Source organism: Maniola hyperantus, chromosome 24 (genome assembly GCF_902806685.2).
Source record: "Maniola hyperantus chromosome 24, iAphHyp1.2, whole genome shotgun sequence".
In the NCBI taxonomy this organism is placed as follows: domain Eukaryota; kingdom Metazoa; phylum Arthropoda; class Insecta; order Lepidoptera; family Nymphalidae; genus Maniola; species Maniola hyperantus.
In genome coordinates, this window is record NC_048559.1 from 7759625 (window position 1) to 7779132 (window position 19508).

General features: G+C 37.7%; 2 protein-coding genes across 2 annotated transcripts; one reads left to right on the forward strand and one right to left on the reverse strand.

Moving 5' to 3' along the window:
- Positions 1-124: 124 nt before the first annotated feature.
- LOC117993443 (zinc finger protein 595-like) lies at positions 125-14674 on the forward strand. The gene is made up of 13 exons (XM_034981243.2): positions 125-338; positions 1466-1600; positions 2445-3029; positions 3347-3480; positions 3920-4226; positions 5124-5257; positions 5598-5672; positions 6068-6197; positions 7934-8067; positions 8854-8962; positions 9900-10013; positions 11264-11377; positions 12798-14674. Exons 1-13 carry the CDS (start codon positions 225-227, stop codon positions 13050-13052), a joined length of 2340 nt encoding a protein of 779 aa, XP_034837134.1. The 5' UTR covers positions 125-224; the 3' UTR covers positions 13053-14674.
- Positions 14675-15372: 698 nt separating this feature from the next.
- LOC117993444 (snRNA-activating protein complex subunit 4-like) lies at positions 15373-17862 on the reverse strand. Its single transcript, XM_034981244.2, has one exon. The coding sequence runs from the start codon at positions 17798-17800 to the stop codon at positions 15422-15424; it is 2379 nt and encodes a 792-aa protein (XP_034837135.1). The 5' UTR covers positions 17801-17862; the 3' UTR covers positions 15373-15421.
- Between the last annotated feature and the right edge of the window lie 1646 nt (positions 17863-19508).

A 19508-nucleotide genomic window follows, 5' to 3' on the forward strand; every position in this document is an offset into this window, starting at 1 on the left:
ACGTTCCTTTGTCTAGATTTTTTACTTGTGGTTTTGGTGTTTTGTCATCCACAGACCACAGATCATATACCTAGTTGGCTGGTTGGCATTTGTGTTTGATTTTTTTGTGGACCAGTGGGTGGACGTGCTTTTTGTGAATTTTGATTTTAGTTATTTTTATATTTTATACAAAGTATTTGGAAATAAAACTATATGAAACAAGATAAAAGACAAGCATTTTCGAAATGTTTGACCTCAAAGTGTGCACGGTGTGCTTACAAATGGATGTGAGATGTTACAACCTGAACGAGAATAGTGGTCAGTTGAGGAAGGATTACAATGTGATTGCAGGATTAGAGGTATGATTTTATTTGTTTCGTAATCTCCGAGCTCTATTCAAAATACATGGGAGTATTTTGTCTGTTGTCAAGACCACTTTTCTATACAAATATATTTAGAAAATCGGCTAGCGATACGACGGTTGGTCTCAATAAAAATGAATTCGTCTTCCGTCGATCAGTCTGTAGAGACTTCCATATTACAACGCTGAATATTCTATTTTTTGTTGTTCTTGATTTAAATGGCTTCAGTGACAATCAAGCGGCCTGATGGCAAGCATGTATACTTTTGCTTCAGCCAAGCATGTTGACCGTTAACAAGATTTGCTTGATGCTTGAGTCAAACATTTGCGTGCTTTGCACCGCGAATGATGCGATTTTATATTTTTGCTTGACGTAACGTTTGGGCAGTGTTCGAGAATGTAAAAAGTGCCTCTTAGTAGCTCAAGTAGCTTGATGAGCGTATCAAGCTGCTTGGGCAAGCAAAACAAAATTACCTGCTTGCCAAGCCGCTTTACCGTCTTGGAAGTCCCTAAAACTTAGCCGATTTAAGGTCATAGCGTACATATTGCATGCTGATAGGCAGAATTTGGCTGTACCTTTTTACTTTGTAACATCTCCACTGTTTACCCATATTCGCAATAAAGAAGTTTGTATTGTATTGTATTTTTATAATGTATAAATTTTAATTTAATTTTTAGGGTTCTGTACCTCAAAAGGAAAACAGAACCCTTCTAGGATCACTTTGTTGTCTGTCTGTCTGTCTGTCGAGTTGACCTAGAATCATGAAATTTGGCAGTTAGGTAGCTCTTATAGCAGACATTCGGGGAAAAATCTGAAAACCGTGAATAGGGTTAGATCACACAAAAAAATCAAATTGTGGTCATGAACTAATAATTAGTATTTTCAATTTTCTAAGTAAGATAACTATATCAAGTGGGGTATCATATGAAAGGTTTTCACCTGTACATTCTAAAACAGATTTTTATTTATTTTTATGTCTCATAGTTTTTGAATTATCCTGCAAAATGTTGAAAAAATACGACTGTAGTATGGAACCCTCATTGCGTGAGCCTGACTCGCACTTGGCCAGTTTTTTAGCAGTGACTGGCCTGGCTTTGAGCTATTGAGTTTAATTTCTTTTGCAGACCCGGTGTGGAAATGGTTTACCTGAATACTTGTGCTACCAGTGTGCTGCTCAAGTACAAAAATGCAAAAGCTTTCATGAAAGGTGTCAAAGGGCATATTTTGTCCTACAAGAGGTATTACAAAAGAATAAAGAGGTAAGTCTTAGAGGTATAATGCGTAAAAAATGACTCCTCACGCGCCATTTTAACTCTATGGGTCAACTTTTATGGCAAAAGTATGGTTCACCTTTAAAACAAGGTCTAAAATCGTATTTTTGAAATGAAATTTGACACAAAATGGCGAGTGAGGAGTCAGTTTTTACGGACTATATTTAAATAAATTAAATATATTGTACAGTATGCTGCAGAAAGTAATGTATATCAACCCTTAGAAGGAGATAGCAGATTTGTAGAGCATTGGCTCTGTTGTTGAGACCGACAAAACATCATAAATAGGAATGAGTGACAGAGACAAAGCCAAAATGTCATTCTAAAGGTTTACTACTTTCTACTGTACAAATAAATGACTAATGCTCGAAACCTTGTCCGCATGTTTTTTTTTAAGTTTATAGACTAGCGCTTGGCTGCAATCAGACCTGGTAGCAAGTGATGATGATTTTTTTTTCGGAACTTTGATTTTCCAGGATAAACAGTAGCCTGTTTTTTTAATTCAGATACTTGACTACAATCTCACCTGGTGGTAAGTGATGATGCAATCTAAGATGGATGCGGGCTAACCTGGAAGGGGTATGGCAGTTTTTATAAAAAAAAAATTTGGTTTCTACACGGCAACGCACCGGAACGCTAAATCACTTAGCGTTACGGCTTTGCCGGTAGGGTGCTAACTGGCCACTGTCCCACCAAACCAGACTGGAAATTAAGAAATTATAAAATTCCAAACCCCTGCCTGGAATCGAGCCCGGGACCTCCCACTAACAAGACCACAGCGCTTACCACTGCGCCAGCAAGGTCATCACCTTAATTCTTTTACAATTTTCAGATAACAAAATCCATAATCGAAGAAATAGATGTTAACATGTTAAACATAGGTCCAACTCTCTCATTCCTCAATAAAGACAGTGTTAAGTCAAAGTTTGACAAAGTAAAGTTTAAATGGATCAAAACAATTCGCATGAGCATAGATCCTCAGGAAAAGATACCTGTGATACAATACGGACCTCAGTACGACGAGTCCTTTGAACAGGTGACACAGGCAGTAACCGAAGCTAGTATTAAAAACGAGAATGTCTGTCAAGATTTAAACAACGAGGATTACAATGCAGAATTAGATGCGACAGAAAATGATAATTTTTTCAATGAAGATTTTCAATGTGAGAATGAGAAAGATTTTGATGTTGATATTGATATTGATACTAATGAAATTGAGCCTAAAATTGATCGGGATGCCGACGGGTCTCAGTTGAATGAGGAGTATGCGATCATGGTTCCTATTAGTCTGAACGAAGCGAGTGCGGTGGTTGAGATTAGTAAATTGGATGCGAAAGGCAAATATCCGTGCGATGTGTGTGAGAGGATGTACTCTAATGCAACCCGGCTCAAAGTTCATAAGAGGATGCATGAAAAGGTAAACATCAGAATCAGTGCCACTATCTAGTGTTAAGAGTATTATCTAACCAATTTTTAAGCAAATGTTGTTTTTTTCAAAATCCTTCAAATTTTCAAAATGCCGCGGGAAATCCTTGATTTTGCGGGATAAAAAGTAGCCTATGTGTTAATCCAGGGTATAATCTATCTTCATTCCAAATTTCATCCAAATCCGTTTAGCCGTTTTTGCGTGATTGAGTAACAAACATCCAAACATCCACACATTTATATTATTAGGATTAGGACTATGTTGTTAAGCATTGAAATAAATCATTAGTCAAAATTGTATGATTTCAGCATATAAGTGGAACGCACCGGTGTGTCATATGCAACTACTACTATAAGACTCAGTTCCTACTGAAAACCCATATGACTGATAAACATATGTACAAGTATCTTTGCAGAAAGTGTCCGCAGGTCTCGTTTGACAGGTATGATTTATTATTCATTGAACTAAATAGTACTTATAAAAAGGCTATTTAAAAAAAACCCGGCCAAGTGCGATTCCGACTCGCGCACTGAGGGTTCTGTACTACAGTTGAATTTTTCGACATTTTGCATGATAAATCAAAAATGCATAAAAATAAATAAAAATCTGTTTTGGTTCTCGGATTTTCCCCTTAATTTGTGCTATTAAGACCTACTAATTATGTGTACACAAATGTGTACAATTGTGTACTACAGAAAATAATGTACATCGGCCTTTAGAATGACATTTCGGCTTTGTAGAGCGTTGTTTCTGTCACTCATACCTATATGACGTTTTGTTGGTCTCAACGACAGACAATTGCTCTACAAATCCGCTATCTCCTAAGGTCGATGTACATTAATTTCTGTCGCGTACTGTATGTAGTGATGTCACCGTTCCAGACCTACCGCAAAAAGGCATTTCATGTGGACCCACATACAAAAGAAGAAATCCGACACTGAACTTAAATGCAGACCAAAATGGTTACGGACTAGAGGAAAAAGAAATAAAACGTTCCCGAAGAAACCAACCAAAATACCGAAAGATTTCCTCACTTACACACCAATAAGTCAAGAAGAGCAATACCGGTTGGTGAGTGAGAGACAAAACAGTAGAAATTACGTAGAGTCTCTATACAGGTGTGAATATTGCTTTAAAGGGTTTAGAGAAGATGGTACATACACCAAGCACATGCAAAAACATGATCCTGTAAGTACCTAAGACATTTAATAAATCATTTTCCGTGGAAAAATCGCCTGTAAAAATATTTCACCAACTGAAGACTGATAGAATAGAATAGAATAGAATAGAATTGAATGTTTTTTTAGAATAGAATGTTTTTTTATTCATGTAAACTTTTTAAAAGTGCTTATGAATAGTCAGGTAGTTTTAATTTACCATTATGACTTTGATAAGTTACTAGGCTTATATCCGCGACTTCGTCCGCGTAGATTTAGGTTTTTAAAAATTCCGTGGGTAGTCTTTGATTTTGCGGCATGAAAGTAGCCTATGTCACTCAAAAATCACGTTGATCCCTTGCACCCTCGCGCCTCTAACCGCCTTCTACACTCCTGTCCCTGGCGAACTGCCGCGGCCGTCGCCATTATTTTTATTTCGTGATATCTCCTAAGATATTATTCTAAATGGAATGATACAAAGGGCCATTTTGGTCTGAATTAAACACTGGAGATGACGAACAATTTTATTTTGATAAGGAGTCATACTATAATAGTAAAAACACCTTCGAATGTAAAGTTTGGTTTTAAACCACATTTCAAAATCATAAAAACTGTTATTGTGAGTCTACCGTAAAAGATGAAAAATATATGCTATCGCGGACTTTTTTTAGAGCTATTTAAGAGGAACAATTCCATCGAACATTATTTTCGTGTAACATTAACTATTTACGCAGCGCACACCACGGACGCTCACAGATGAGACGATTTTTTCCACATAATTACAATTTCGTTATTATATTCATTATTATATTTTCGTAGGGATCTCTGATATTTTTGAAAATAAAATATAGCCTATGTCACTCAGGAATATATACTAACTTCTCTCGATGGATAGAGACAAAAACGATTTAAATCATTTTAATTGCAGGCTATTTCGGGCAGCCTGCAGTGTGACATGTGTAAAATATACTGCGTCAACGCTCGCAAGATGTACAAACACATGAACTTGACACACCTGTTCAAGTACACGTGCGTGCCGTGCAACTTTGTGTGCTACAACAAGTAAGTAATTACTATTGACCGTTCACTATGACTTGACGCCTGCCGTTATGTTGGCACCATTGCGAATCACACAATAATAAACCCTAAGTTCTAAGAAATAAAACAAACAAACCAATAGTGCCAACATGACGGCAGGCGTCACGTTATAGTGAACAGTCAATTTATAGTAAGTTATTTTTTAATATAACAGATATTTATGTCCAATGGGGAGGCTAAACTCGAAGTGCTCCAGAAACTCAAGTGGTGAGAGTGGAATTGTTTGCGGTGGGGTGCGGTACGGTTGGATGGTCACATGTATGAGTTTCTATATGCACAGTTTATTAATTATTCTATGTTGCAGGGGTCAAGCGAGTAACCATTATAAATGGCACCAGAATGTCACATACCCGTGTCCGCACTGCGATAAAGTATTCTAGTACGTACACTTTTTATTAAAAATAAAAACAGCGAGCAAACGAGTAGGTAGGTCACGTAAATAGCGTGAAATTTTAATGGAATAGCGTTCATTTGTGAAAAAAAAAATCAAATATCCCCATGTTGAATTTTTTTTATGGCGCTATTTTCAAATGTGAAAAAATGCACATTTTAGTTCGTTTTTTGGCAGGGCAACCGTGTTTTTAAGTTTTTTAATAACGACTTGTTTATTGTCTGTGTAAAAATATGTATGTGAATTTCTGTGTAAAAAACGAGACCATAGTAGCCCAGTGATATGGTCTCGTTTTTTTTTTGGAGGTAATTACACCAGATGTAACCCATTTATTTTTGAGCTATGATAACCTCATGCATGGTAAATGAGATGTTATTTCCCAGTAAGCTATCGACGCGCCTGACGCACATCCGCATAAAGCACCCGTCGATGTACATCTGCAACCTGTGCGGACACAGCTTCGTCAGCGAAAACGGACTCTACTGCCACAAGAAGATGGCGCACAGCCAACAGGTTACACTTTTTTCAACCATATATAATCCATGCAAACTATAGTATGTATTCAAGGTACCAAGGTAGCTTAATCTAAATATGTAAAAGGAAAAGGTGACTGACTGAATGATTGAATGATCTATCAACGCACAGCTCAAACTACTGGACGGATCGGGCTGAAATTTGGCATGCAGATTGCTATTATGACGTAGGCATCCGCTAAGAAAGGATTTTTGAAAATTCAACCCCTGAGGGTTTGAAATAGGGGTTTGAAAATTGTGTAGTCCACGCGGACGAAGTCGCGAGCATAAGCTAGTTTTTCAAAAAAAACCGGCCAAGTGCGAGTCAGGCTCGCGCAACGAGGGTTCCGTACTAGTCGTATTTTTCGACGTTTTGCACAATAATTCAAAAACTATTAGGTACGCATAAAAATAAATAAAAATCAGTTTTAGAATGCACAGGTGAAGCCCTTTCATATGATACCCCACTTGATATAGTTATCTTACTTCGAAAATTGAAAATACTAATTATTAATTCATAACCACATTTTAATTTTTTGTGTGGTTAAATACCACAAATTCACGATTTTCAGATTTTTCCCCTAATGTTTGCTATAAAACCTACCTAAATGCCAAAATTCATGATTCTAGGTCAACGGGAAGTACCATGTAGGTTTCTTGACAGACAGACAGCAAAGTAATCCTATAAGTAAGGGTTTCGTTTTCCCTTTTCAGGTAGGAGCCCTAAAACTTATTTTCAATATTATGGGCTAAAACATTTCAATGTTTCAATTTAAAAAAAAAAAAATGAAGTAGGTAGGAACGTGTTTAAGTACCTACTTATTTTACTTACACTGGATTAATTAATTTATCGTAGCCAGATAAAATATTAAATTAATTATAAATACTATCTGTCCCGGCTTACTCACGTGTGTAGTCGACGTTAGCCCGACTAGTTTCGAACCCATCCGGGGTCCTTTTTCAAGGGAGTCCGTCCGCGCACGCGCCGCGGTTTTGACTGCGGGACGCACGTGCCGCTGCCCGTAGAGCCCGTTGTGAGGGTGGCTGGGGGGGGGGGGGGGGGGGAGACAGCTGCCGATCTTCTCCCGACAGTTCCTGCTGTTCTTCATCACTGGAACCGTCACCGAAATCCAGGCACGCGGAGCTAATGGTGTCCCGTCCCACGACTGATGCCCTTGTCTTAGCGTCAAAAAGCGGTTTCCACGCTGAGGGTAGCATCCATCCATTGTTACGATTGAAATTCGGGTGGCGACTAATTTCGATCGCTTCCCGTATTTTCCGCGGTACTAGAAACTTTTCCCGGGACAATACGGAAACCTTGTCGAATCGTATGTAGTGCGTCGTACCCGAATTTTGGATATGTTCTGCTATTGCTGACCCATTGGCGTCTACATTTTTGACGCTGCGTATGTGTTCCATCACTCTCGTCTGGATGTTCCGACTGGTCTCGCCTATATAGTTATGGCCACATTCACAGGGAATCATATACACATCGGGTACGTTAAGAGGATCCCTGTCTTTCGGTGAGCGCAACATACTCCGTATTTGTCCATTAAATTAATAAAATGACCCTGAAGTTATTTATGGTTTTTGCTACAGATTTTTAATCCATACTAATATTATAAATGCGAAAGTGTGACTGTCTGTCTGTCTGTCTGTCTGCTAGCTTTTCACGGCCCAACAGTTACGGAAGTTAGTCCCAGAGGTAGGGAACCCAAAAAATCGTGTGTTTTCCAGGAAGTAGAAGACGATACCGGCGCAGTGGACACAAGTGACCCGCTGTACTGCTCGGAGTGCAGGATTCAGTTCCGCGACGACGCTGCCTTCGCCACGCACTTCGGGTCTTCCAACAAACATGCCGATACCAACCTGTGAGTATCCCGAACTCTCACACCTGTATACAATAGAATAGAATCAGTACACTTAATTTTTTTTTAATAGGGATAGCGAGCAAACGAGCAGGTGGGTCACCTGATGTTAAGTGATTAACGCCGCCCATGAACATTTCAGCACCAGAGGAACTGCCGATGCGTTGCCGGCCTTTTAGAAATATGTTGGTCCACCCCTTGAATAACCCCATGTTGTAATCTAATGGGAACACCGCCGAAGGGAGTTGATTCCACAGTTTGCATGTGCGTGGAAAAAAGGATCTGGCACAACGGGTGGTCGAAGTGCTCCAGAAACCCGAAGTGCTTATAAATGCGAAAGTGTGTTTGTTTGTTGGTTTGTCCTTCAATCACGTCGCAATGGTGCAACAGATTGACGTGATTTTTTGCATGGGTATAGATAAAGACCTGAAGAGTGACATAGGCTACTTTTTATCCCGGAAAATCAAAGAGTTCCCACGGGAGTTTAAGAAAACCTAATTCCACGCGGACGAAGTCGCGGGCATCAGCTAGTACAATATATTTTTATTCAAGTAAACTTTTACAAGTGCTTTTGAATCGTCAACTTGTTTAATTTACCACTGGTTCGTACCGAGAAGAACCAGCAAGAAACTCGGCGGTTGCTCTTTTCAACTGATCAGTCGAGTCAACGGGATGTGCCCTGTAGGTTTCTTGACAGACAGACGAACGAATGTGAAGAACGTAGTGATCCTTTAAGGACTCCTTTTTTTTAGGCACGGAACTCTAAAAATTGATATTATTTTTGTCCAGGTCTATAAAGCCGGTGCGCACCAGGATCCGCAAGTCCCGCGGCAGACCGCGCCGCGACAACACCGACATCGTCAACAACGGCTTGCCCACCGCCACCAACTGCGAGATTGTACGTAGCTACACATTACATAAAGCGATGAGATGTTCTCGCTCGCATACTCTTTAGCGTCTCAGTTCAAACGATGACCATGCGCGTGGAATATTTTAACCCCCGAGTGTGACGCCCCACACTACGTCAGGTTGGCACGATTGTTAATCAGAATCACACAATTTTTTTCCCTTATTGTTGAGTGCCAATTAGCTACTCAATTATATTACGATCTAGCCTAATGTATGACTAATAAGTAATTTTATTTTAACCTAAACTTATAAATTATCTTATATACTAAGAAATTGTCCACTGACGCATCTTAGTCTTTCTTGATTTGAGATATGACACTTTGTTCACGTGTTCTTTCAGCACTTACACTATGTACACTATCACTAATCAATCAGAATCAGATCAAGAATCACACAATGATAAACCCTAAAGCGTTTTATACACCATCCATCCCGGCTGTACGTCAGCTCAAGGCGGCGGTGCTGGATGTGGCATACAGACCATCGTGCGCGCATCAAGCGTGACCAGAATAAAACCTCTAAACAACCTCTAAATGGTATAAATTTTTTTTCCAAAAAAAATAAAAACCGACTTCGATACACAAACACTAAAAATTGAAAAAGAATTTAATTTATTACCGAATATATTATGTATACATATATATTAGTTCATGACCACAATTTAATTTTTTTTGTGTGATGTAACCACAAATTCATGTTTTTCAGATTTTTCCCCTAATGTCTGCTATAAGACCTACATATCTGCCAAATTTCATGATTCTAAGTCAACGGGAAGTACCCTATAGGTTTCTTGACAGACAGACAACAAAGTGATCCTATAAGGGTTCTGTTTTTCATTTTGAGGTACGGAACCTTAAAAATAATTCATTAATTTAAGTTCGAAAAAATATTTGAACCCATCCAAAGCATATGCGTATTCTCATCAGTGTCAGAAGTTCCTGGCGTCGGACGTGGCCGCGACGCGCCACTACGAGGCGGAGCACCCCGGCGCGGACTATCTCAAGCGGTACATGTGCGATATCTGCGGACACACCACTAAGGTACCATATTCAAAAATCGTCTTAAAGAACTATACTTATCGATGCCATAATAGTTAATTTATTCGATCATAGGTATAATATGTATGTCTTTTATAATATATGTATGTAGTTATATATATATATATATATATATATATATATATATATATATATATGTATTTCTATTATGGATTGTATATATATTGATATTTATAATAGTTATGTATATGTATGATAGTTATGTATGTATTACTGAAATAGTTAATTATATTATATAATATTATACTACTTCATTTTTTTTCTGTATTGCGTGTAAGTACTATCCTACACACCTAGTTTCTCCTTTCACCAAAGGTTGCCTGGTAGAGATTGCTGTGAGCAATAAGGCCGCCTTTGCATACAATTATTTTTTTAGTTTTAGTTTTTTATAATAGTTATGTAATATTTTTTGTGTGCAATAAAGTATTTCTATCTATCTATCTATCTATCTAAGGTACCACTGGGCGCGTTTGGAACCCTCGTAGCTTTAGTTTTAAGTTCGCGTAAAAATTATCACCACTATAATATCATCATCTTACAAATGCAAACAGAATATCAAAAAGCGTATTTTTTTACCTATCCATACTAATATTATAAATGTGAAAGTGTGTCTGTCTGTCTGCTAGCTTTTCACGGCTCAACCGTTAAACCGATTTTGACGAAATTTGGTACAGAGGTAGCTTGCAACCCGGCATAGGACATAAGCAGTGGCGTGCAGCTGATAGAGGCATAAACGCACTGCTTACCCTCGTTGTAATAAACCAATGCTTATTTTTCATTACAACCTGCCGGAAAATAAGTTCATACCTAAATGCATACCCTGGCTTGAAATCCTGTGCACGCCACTGGACATAAGCTACTTTTTATCCCAGAAAATTTAAGAGTTCCCACAGGATTTTTAAGAACCTAAATCCACGCGTACGAATTCGCGGGCATCAGCTAGTTTTGAATAAACGTTTTGACTTTGGTATACTTAAGTGTTCCTTCATAATCATGATCATCGACTAATGGGCGCGGGTTTCTTCTCAGAATGAGAAGGGTTTAGATCTTGGTCTGATACGAGAAGAGAGACAGCAAATGAACTGTCGCATTGCTACTGCTGTCGCTACTGTAACGTTTTACGTAATCACCCCGCCGTTCCTCCGTTGCGACGTGATTGAAGGACAAACCAACAAACAAACACACTTTCACATTTATGGGTACTGATAATGTATTAAAATGTAAATTTTCAGCAATACGCCAACCTAATGGTGCACATGCGCACGCACACGCGCGAGAAGCCGTACGCGTGCCCGCACTGCGAGCGGCGCTTCAGCATGCCGAGCAACAGGGACAGACATCTGGTGGTGAGACCATCAATATAATGAACTAGCAGATGCCCGCGACTTCGTCCACGTAAAATTTCTGGTTTCTCATGAGATCTGAAATTTTCCCGCTGCAAAAGACCTCACTTACCTACTCACTCAGTCTCACCGAACCCAGAATACCTAAATGCCAATTTTCATATCTCTAACTTCAAAAACATAGGATTTTCATATAACCCTTCCACCCCCATTTTACTCCCTTAGGGGGGGGGGGGAGATTTAGTTAGATCCTTTCTTATCTGATATCTACCCCCTAGATATAGCCTACATTTCAAATTTCAGGTTAAAATAACAATAGTTAAAACTTTTCTATAAAAACATCTCCCTATTTTACTACCCTTAACGAGGGAATTTCCCAAATTGACTTATACAGATTTTTATTATTTAAAGCTAATAGGACTAGCTACATAGGACTTTCATACAACCTTCGACACCCCCTTTCACACCCTTAGGGGGGAAATTTTCAAAACCGTTTCTTAGCTGACACCTACGTCCTAGAAAGAACCTACCTTCCAAATTTCAAGTTTGTAGGCTTTATAGTTTCTGAGATTTCGTGATTAGTCAGTCAGTCAGTCAGTCAGTAAGTCAGTGAGTGAGTGGTATTTCTCTTTTATAAATTTAGATTCCCGACCGTATTTCGGCCACATAACCACTAGAGTTAGACCGACGGAGGCAAAGCCTAGTCAATCAAAACAATGCGTAAAATTCAACTTCTCACGCGCCATTTTAACTTTTTGTGTAAAATTTCATGTCAAAAGTACGATTTTCATCCTTATTCGTAGTTTTGACTTGACAGTTGACCCATAAAGTTAAAATGGCGCGTGAGTCGAGTCATTTTGTACGGACTATACCCATATTCTCCAACTCTCACATAATCCGTCAAATGTCCTACATTACCAAATCGTGTAGTCACCCTAATAGAAAAGGATACACTGCTGTTTAGCGCTATCTCAACAGACTCGTTTTTGGCCTCTCAGTGCACAATCATGTTCTTCTTTTCTTGTTTGGTGGCTTTTTGTAGTGCCAGACCAGCACAATGTACTTAGCCAATTCTAACTAGAAGTAAAAATTACATTATTATTTTTAAACATAATGTTTAAAAAACTGTTTTACTGTGGCTGATTCTGTTGTATACAATCTCTAAACTGAACTAAAATGACAGGCCTAAATGTCTTGCTATAAGCCCCGCAAATTGCTATTGCGCTGGAACCATGTCTCATTGACATCGAAATGACGTCATTTTGACGTATATTTAAGAAAAAATCCATCAGCTCGAAACTTCAGTCTTGTGCTGACGTCACTAAAATGGCGGCCACACGCATTAGCTATTTGCGAGACTTATATCCCTTTGACAAATGAGCGAGGCCTGATAATGTTTCAAAGCGTTGCTTTCGAATTTCAGGTCCACACCGGCGAAAAGCGCTACCAATGCCAACACTGCAACCGCCGCTTCACTCAGAGCAGTGCCGTCAAGCTGCACATACAAACCGTCCACCTCAAGATCCCATACGCGCCCTGGGACAAGAAGAACCGTAAGCGACGCCGCGACAACGAAGTGCCGCCCTCGCCGCCCCCCGCGCGTCCCAACACCACGACTCGCAGGATTGTGATAGACGCGGACAATTACTTGAGTGCTTACATCACTTACAATGAGTGAAGTGACTAATTGCGTCTAAAACTTTGTTGTCGTGCTTTAATTCCGTACAGCGACATCTAGTTTCTAGTACATAAGTAGTACTTGTTTCTAGCACATACAAATCGTCCACCTCAAGATCCCACACGCGCCCTGGGACAAGAAGAACCGTAAGCGACGCCGCGACAACGAAGTGGCGCCCTCGCCTCCCCCCGCGCGTCCCAACACCACGACTCGCAGGATTGTGATAGACGCGAACAATTACTTGAGTGCTTACATCACTTATAATGAGTGAAGTGACTAATTGCGTCTAAAACTTTGTTGTCGTGCTTTAATTCCGTACAGCGACATCTAGTTTCTAGTACATAAGTAGTACTTGTTTCTAGCACATACAAATCATTCACCTCAAGATCCCATACGCACCCTGGGACAAGAAGAACCGTAAGCGACGCCGCGACAACGAAGTGCCCCCCTCGCCGCCCCCCGCGCTTCCCAACACCACGACTCGCAGGATTGTGATAGACGCGGACAATTACTTGAGTGCTTACATCACTTATAATGAGTGAAGTGACTAATTGAGTCTAAAACTTTGTTGTCGTGCTTTAATTCCGTACAGCGACATCTAGTTTTTAATACATAAGTCACAAATGAGATGGTGGTTGCGCTGTCGACTTTCGACGCGATGTATATTACTAATAATAGTGAAGGGACATTTTGTTTGAGTGACACTTATTTATAAAACTTTGCTATCGTATTTTAAATCTGTACAGCGACATCTAGTATGTAAGTTTTTTTAAACTCAAAACTTACGTGGACGAAGTCGCTGGCATCATCTAGTATGTTTTAAATGTACATTTAAAACATACTATAGCGATATACTGTAGCGATATAGGTACCTATATCGCTAAAATAAAAATTTAATTACTACGAATATTAATAAGTCAATTTTTATTAAGTAAAATAGATAAGTTTAATTAAAATATACTTAATAAAATTGTGATACACATATTTTATTCAAAATTTTCTTAAATTTGATTCAAACTCGATTATTTTAATTTTTAATTTATCTTACTAGATTTATTGTGATGATTTTAAAAAAATATTATTACTTGGTTATACTCGCGACTTCGTCTGCGTGGACTACACAATATTCAAACGTGCGTTGATAGATCAGTCAGTCAGTCAATCATCTTTTCCTTTTATATATTTAGATTATCCGTACCTATTTAAAAGATTAATAGTGCTTTAATTTTTTTAAGAACAGTCAAAACTGTTTAAAACGACATCATTTATGGTGACATAAATTATGATTATAATAAGCAAAATATAAGCTTCGGTTATTTGTAGTGTTAGGCTGCCTGTCCACTGCTGCGGAGCGGAGCGGAGGTGAGTTGAGCAAACCAATCAGATTTTCGGTAAACAACGTGATAATTTTATTCCATTTTATTCCGTCATCTGACAAAACTCTGATTGGTCAACTATACACATCTCCGCCCCACTCCGCATCAGTGGACAGGCAGCCTAAAGATTTAACACTGTTTATTACAATTGGGGGCTTTTGCTAATAATCGTGGTCCCTTCAATGTTGTTATAACAGGTTTCGACTGTATGTATATTATTTATGATTATACTTTATACATAAAAGCTCCTAATGTTTTATTTTAAACAATAATCCTAATAGTCATATTTTGAAGCGGAAATATCATATTATAATTCTCATGGACTGAAGTACAATGTCCTGAAGACCAAAAAGGGTATATAAAGGTAGAAAAACACAACTCCTCCTTTTTGAAAGTCAGTTAAAAAAGTAGTCCCTGGTTTATCCTCTACTTATCTGTGAAAGTCCCGTCAAAATAGGTACAGCCGTTCCGAAGATTAGCCCGTTCAAACAAACAGACAGTCAAATAACCATATAAAGTTAATGTGAGGTAGTTATTTCGAAATTACAGACACTTCAATTTTATTTATTAGTATAGATGAATATTTAATTTTGTATATTTTGTCTGTGTGCTTTGGGTTTTTACCATAAATAAAGAAACTTATTATTATTATTATAGGCTTCTAGGTAAACAAGTCCGATCTTGGGCCACATCATCACTTTCCATCACGTGTGATTGTGGTCAAGCGTCTGCCTATAATGAATTTTTTTTTTAAAGTCATACAGAAGTAAATACTTTTGATTTTTAAATAACTCCATCTGCTACTGTTAAGGGAATAAGCACTGAAGTTTAATTAAATTTTGTACCTATGCTTGTGTGCAATCAGATTTTCATTTTATTTAATAATTTTAAAGCATTTTTCTTTGTATATTTAGTATTTAAACAATTAAGTATTTTATTTCCAAAAGCTTTTATTGAAATTTTTGGACCACTAAGCCAATGAGGCTACAAATTCTATGGAATGAAGTCAAAATAATTTTCATCAATCTCAATTGTTTGGGTATCTTCGGACTCCTTCAAATCTATATCTTCACTATCGATTTTATCAATTTTACGGAATTTAGGATTTATTGGCAGTGCAATGTCGTAGTTTTCTTTCTGAAAAATAATAAACTTTTTGCCAGGTTTTGATGGTGATGGTGATGGGGATGGATTCTTTTCTGCATTTGTTATCTTACAATCTTCTGGCGACACATTCGACAGATGCATCGGCCAGAGGAATAAGGAATTAAAACGTTCCATCAAAAGATCGATTTGCTCCCTAAACATCATATTTTTTCTAATGAGAACATTCATATGTTTTGATTCTTGGCTGTCTGTTTCAGAGTTGATGTAATGCAATATTAATTGTTTGCAGCCAGTGATTGTTGCATAATGCGGTGGAAGTAGATACGACAACTGGCCTTTTAAGGCATTTCCCCAAATGTCTACCTTAGCCATTTGGATATGTTTGACTGCATTTTTCTTTGAATATGACCTGACTTGAACGGTGCTCGGTCCAGGTTCAGGATCTAGTAGGCCACTGTATGTATTACGAAGTGGACTATTTTTAAACTTTTGCTTATTCAATTTTGCTTTTAACAAAATAAGTATCTTTCGTAGAACTGTAATATCACAATTCCTGTTTTCTCCTCCACTCACAACCTCAGTGCCCTGTTCCTCTAGTAGTAAGTTTTGTGCTTCCATCTTCCTCGCGTTTTCTTTAGCAACGAGGGCTACTATAGCATCATCTATTACTTCCTCGGGTGAATCTTTTGTTATCATTGACTTCTTCTTATCAATCACTTCAGCTTCTAAACGTTTTTTCAAATTCTCTATAGCCCTATTGAGATCATCAGTAGACTTTCCATGTTCTAAACGCCTAGGGCCGCGCCTCGGAGCATACTTGACATCCACATTAGGGTTTCTTCTCATCCATCTACGTAAAGTTAGGTATCTCGATCTAATGTGTACTCTATTTTTTCCTGGAAAATATTGTGCAATAGTTGAAAAATTAGTGGATGCGTTTTGGTTGGCCATCAGTCGAACTAATTTCTGATCTTCACCAACAGTCCAAACTGCTGAAAATTCTCTTTTGGTTAAGACATGGTGTCTATCCCGACACTGAGTTACAGATCGACCGTGGAGATATTCAGTTATCTTTCTGTAATTTGGCCCAAACCTATTGACGCAAGTAAGTATAACAGAATCTTCCTCAGGAAGAAATCTGCCTTTTCTACCTTCTGAGAGGCGAGCATACTTGTTATAAACCTGTACTTTTGTCCTGTTTTCCATTGAGGCTGCAACTTTTCCCCATGGAATATAGTTCTCTTCTCTATAATAGTCTATTAACCGCAACAGGTATTTTTCCTCCTCTCTTGTCCATTTTCGACTTGTAAAGGTGTTGTTTATGTTAGTGCGGAAGTAAACAAAACACTGATAGTTGGTTCTGCCAGTGCCTAGCTCCTGAGCTATAGCATCCCAGTCTTGCAACTCCCTTTCGGAGGCAATTTTTTGCAAAGATAGGTGTTCCGATTTGGTCCAAGCTTTTTTATTTATAGATGGATGTAGAAATAGTTTCCATAGAGCTCTATATTCATTAGGGCTGTGCCTATTTCTCATCTTGTTAGCAATGTAATCCCAGTCATACTCTTCATCTATCGGAAGAGCTAATGTCTTGAGGGGTTCTTTATTGAGATTAGCAATCTCTCTTTTGAGCTCAGATATTTTCTCATTATTCTTTGTTGTTTTCAATTTTTTATTTTCCCGTTGTAAAGCTAGTATTTGTGAATTTAATCGTTTCTTTTTTATATCTTTTGACAACTTGTGTATGAGCATGGAGAGATGGTACTTCTCCTTCACAGTCCATCCGACAGCAGAGGCTATGTTGGAGAAGTCGTACATCTGAGATTCCTTCATCAATATGGTATCCTCATTGTCAGGGGCGGGGAATCCGCGACTGTCCTTAAAGTATGGCTTCCCAAAAGAGCCATAACTGAACTTAGTTCGGCCTGACCTGTTTGGCTTACAGACTTCATTGACTTTGGCTAATCTTCGGCAGCACTCGAGCAGTCGTGATTGCAGTAAAGCTTCAAGTTTTCGTAATTTTTCATCCAACATTCTATTGAGCGCTAAGGCAGTTTCGACTTTGGATAGTTTGGAATACTCCCCGTGACTCGAAGTGACACTGCAGATACTCGCGACAGATGTAGAGGCTCCATGAGATACGGAAGCACTCGTGCCGGGTTTGGGTTCCTCATTATCCAATTCTGCTATTGCAATGTTAATTTTCTCCAAATCTTGCAATTCGCTTTCTTCGTCACTATCAAGCTCACTTTCGTCCAAATCACTCATGGTGCAGTTTACTTTTCCATATGTTAAAAGTACTCTGTGAGTTTACTGTAGTCTTTAATTCAATGTACTCTGTGCTTTATTGATTAGTCATGGATGCCACAGACCAATAACATTGATGGATGCACAGTGGATGGTGGATGCATGCCATAGAGTACTTTTTACATATGCATGCAAATGATGCAAATGCAAAGAGAATATAATCACTACCTACGTTTTATGCAAATGCATTTAAGTCGATTATTATTTTCTTATAATCGATTTTTACTATCGATTTTTATAGTAATATTAATCGATTTTTAATAAATCGATTATATAAATTACGTTTTCAAATCGATTTTTAGAAACAGCTCGTATTTAATATTTATGCGAGGGATGAACAAATCTTGTAGTAAGTTTCAATTTTATAAACAGCGAATTCGAAATTTTTCACCCCTGGCAGCGCATAGATACCTAGTATATATGCGCTGCTGGGTGAAAAATTTCGAATTAAGTTTATAGGCATGAATGTATGCGTGTAATATTTTTAGGCATGAATGTATGCGTGTAAACGAAATTGCAAACCATGTGGCAATTTTTTTAGTTGATTTATATTTTAGTAAGTTTGTCATTTTGTTAGGATGCTCATCATTTCATTTTTTATTATATTATAAATAAAACGTTTAACAGTACTAAAATTTGTATCAATTATTTGGTTTCCTAATTCCTTACCTTAAAATTTTAAAGGAACTGCCTTTGATTTATAGTTTAAAATTGGTTATTTTTTCCATATAATTTTATTTGATTTTTAATCTGATAAATTGTTAATATGAATCTCTTAGGTTTATTATTGGAATATGAAAAGCATATACTTTTAAATAATACAAAAAAACATTTTTTTTGCAGAATACGATTTATTTTTATTAAAGTCGATTTTTGACAAATCGATTAATTTTGAATTAAAAAAAAACGATTTTTATTTAATCGATTCTTTTCCATTTAATCTCACATCCATAGATGGCAATCATATTATTGTAGATGGCATAGTGTTCTGTGATCATCATTTCGTAGATAGAGTAATAACGGTAGATTGAAGTACTGTGTAACCGCGTATGAGATAGCGATAGCACGACGTAACGATCAATAACACGAAAATAGTTACTATTGTTAAGTAGTCAATATATTTTGTATTAACCGATCAACAATATTTGTATTAAACGTTTTTTTATGTGAAAAAAGTAAATATCTAATGAGAAATACAATGTCGCCACGAATTCACAAAGTTTGTTTTGCAACTAAAGTTGCATTCCTTGTATGTATTCTTGAAATAAATTGGTTACACGGTAAGGGACAAAAAATAGGTTAGCTGCGTCTCTGTTTATCACATTAGTAACTTTATCTGTGCTCTCTTTTTAGTGTGAATGAGAAAGCAAACGTTCCTGTATCTACCTTTATTACTCTATGTCTCATGGACGTTATCACAGACACAGGCCAAAATAACAACCAAAGAGTATGTAACCACTTGGATAAGACCATTTATTATCTATGCTTGCCCCAACACTTTGACCAACGTTATTTTTATGTTAGCCCCGCTGAGGGGACAAGGGTTCAAAATAAAACCAGTATTATATACTTACATAATATTAATCAACATTTATTTTGTACATTACCTACTTCACTAATCAATTTGCATTTGAAACATAATTGGAATTATTATTGTCGCGATTATTAT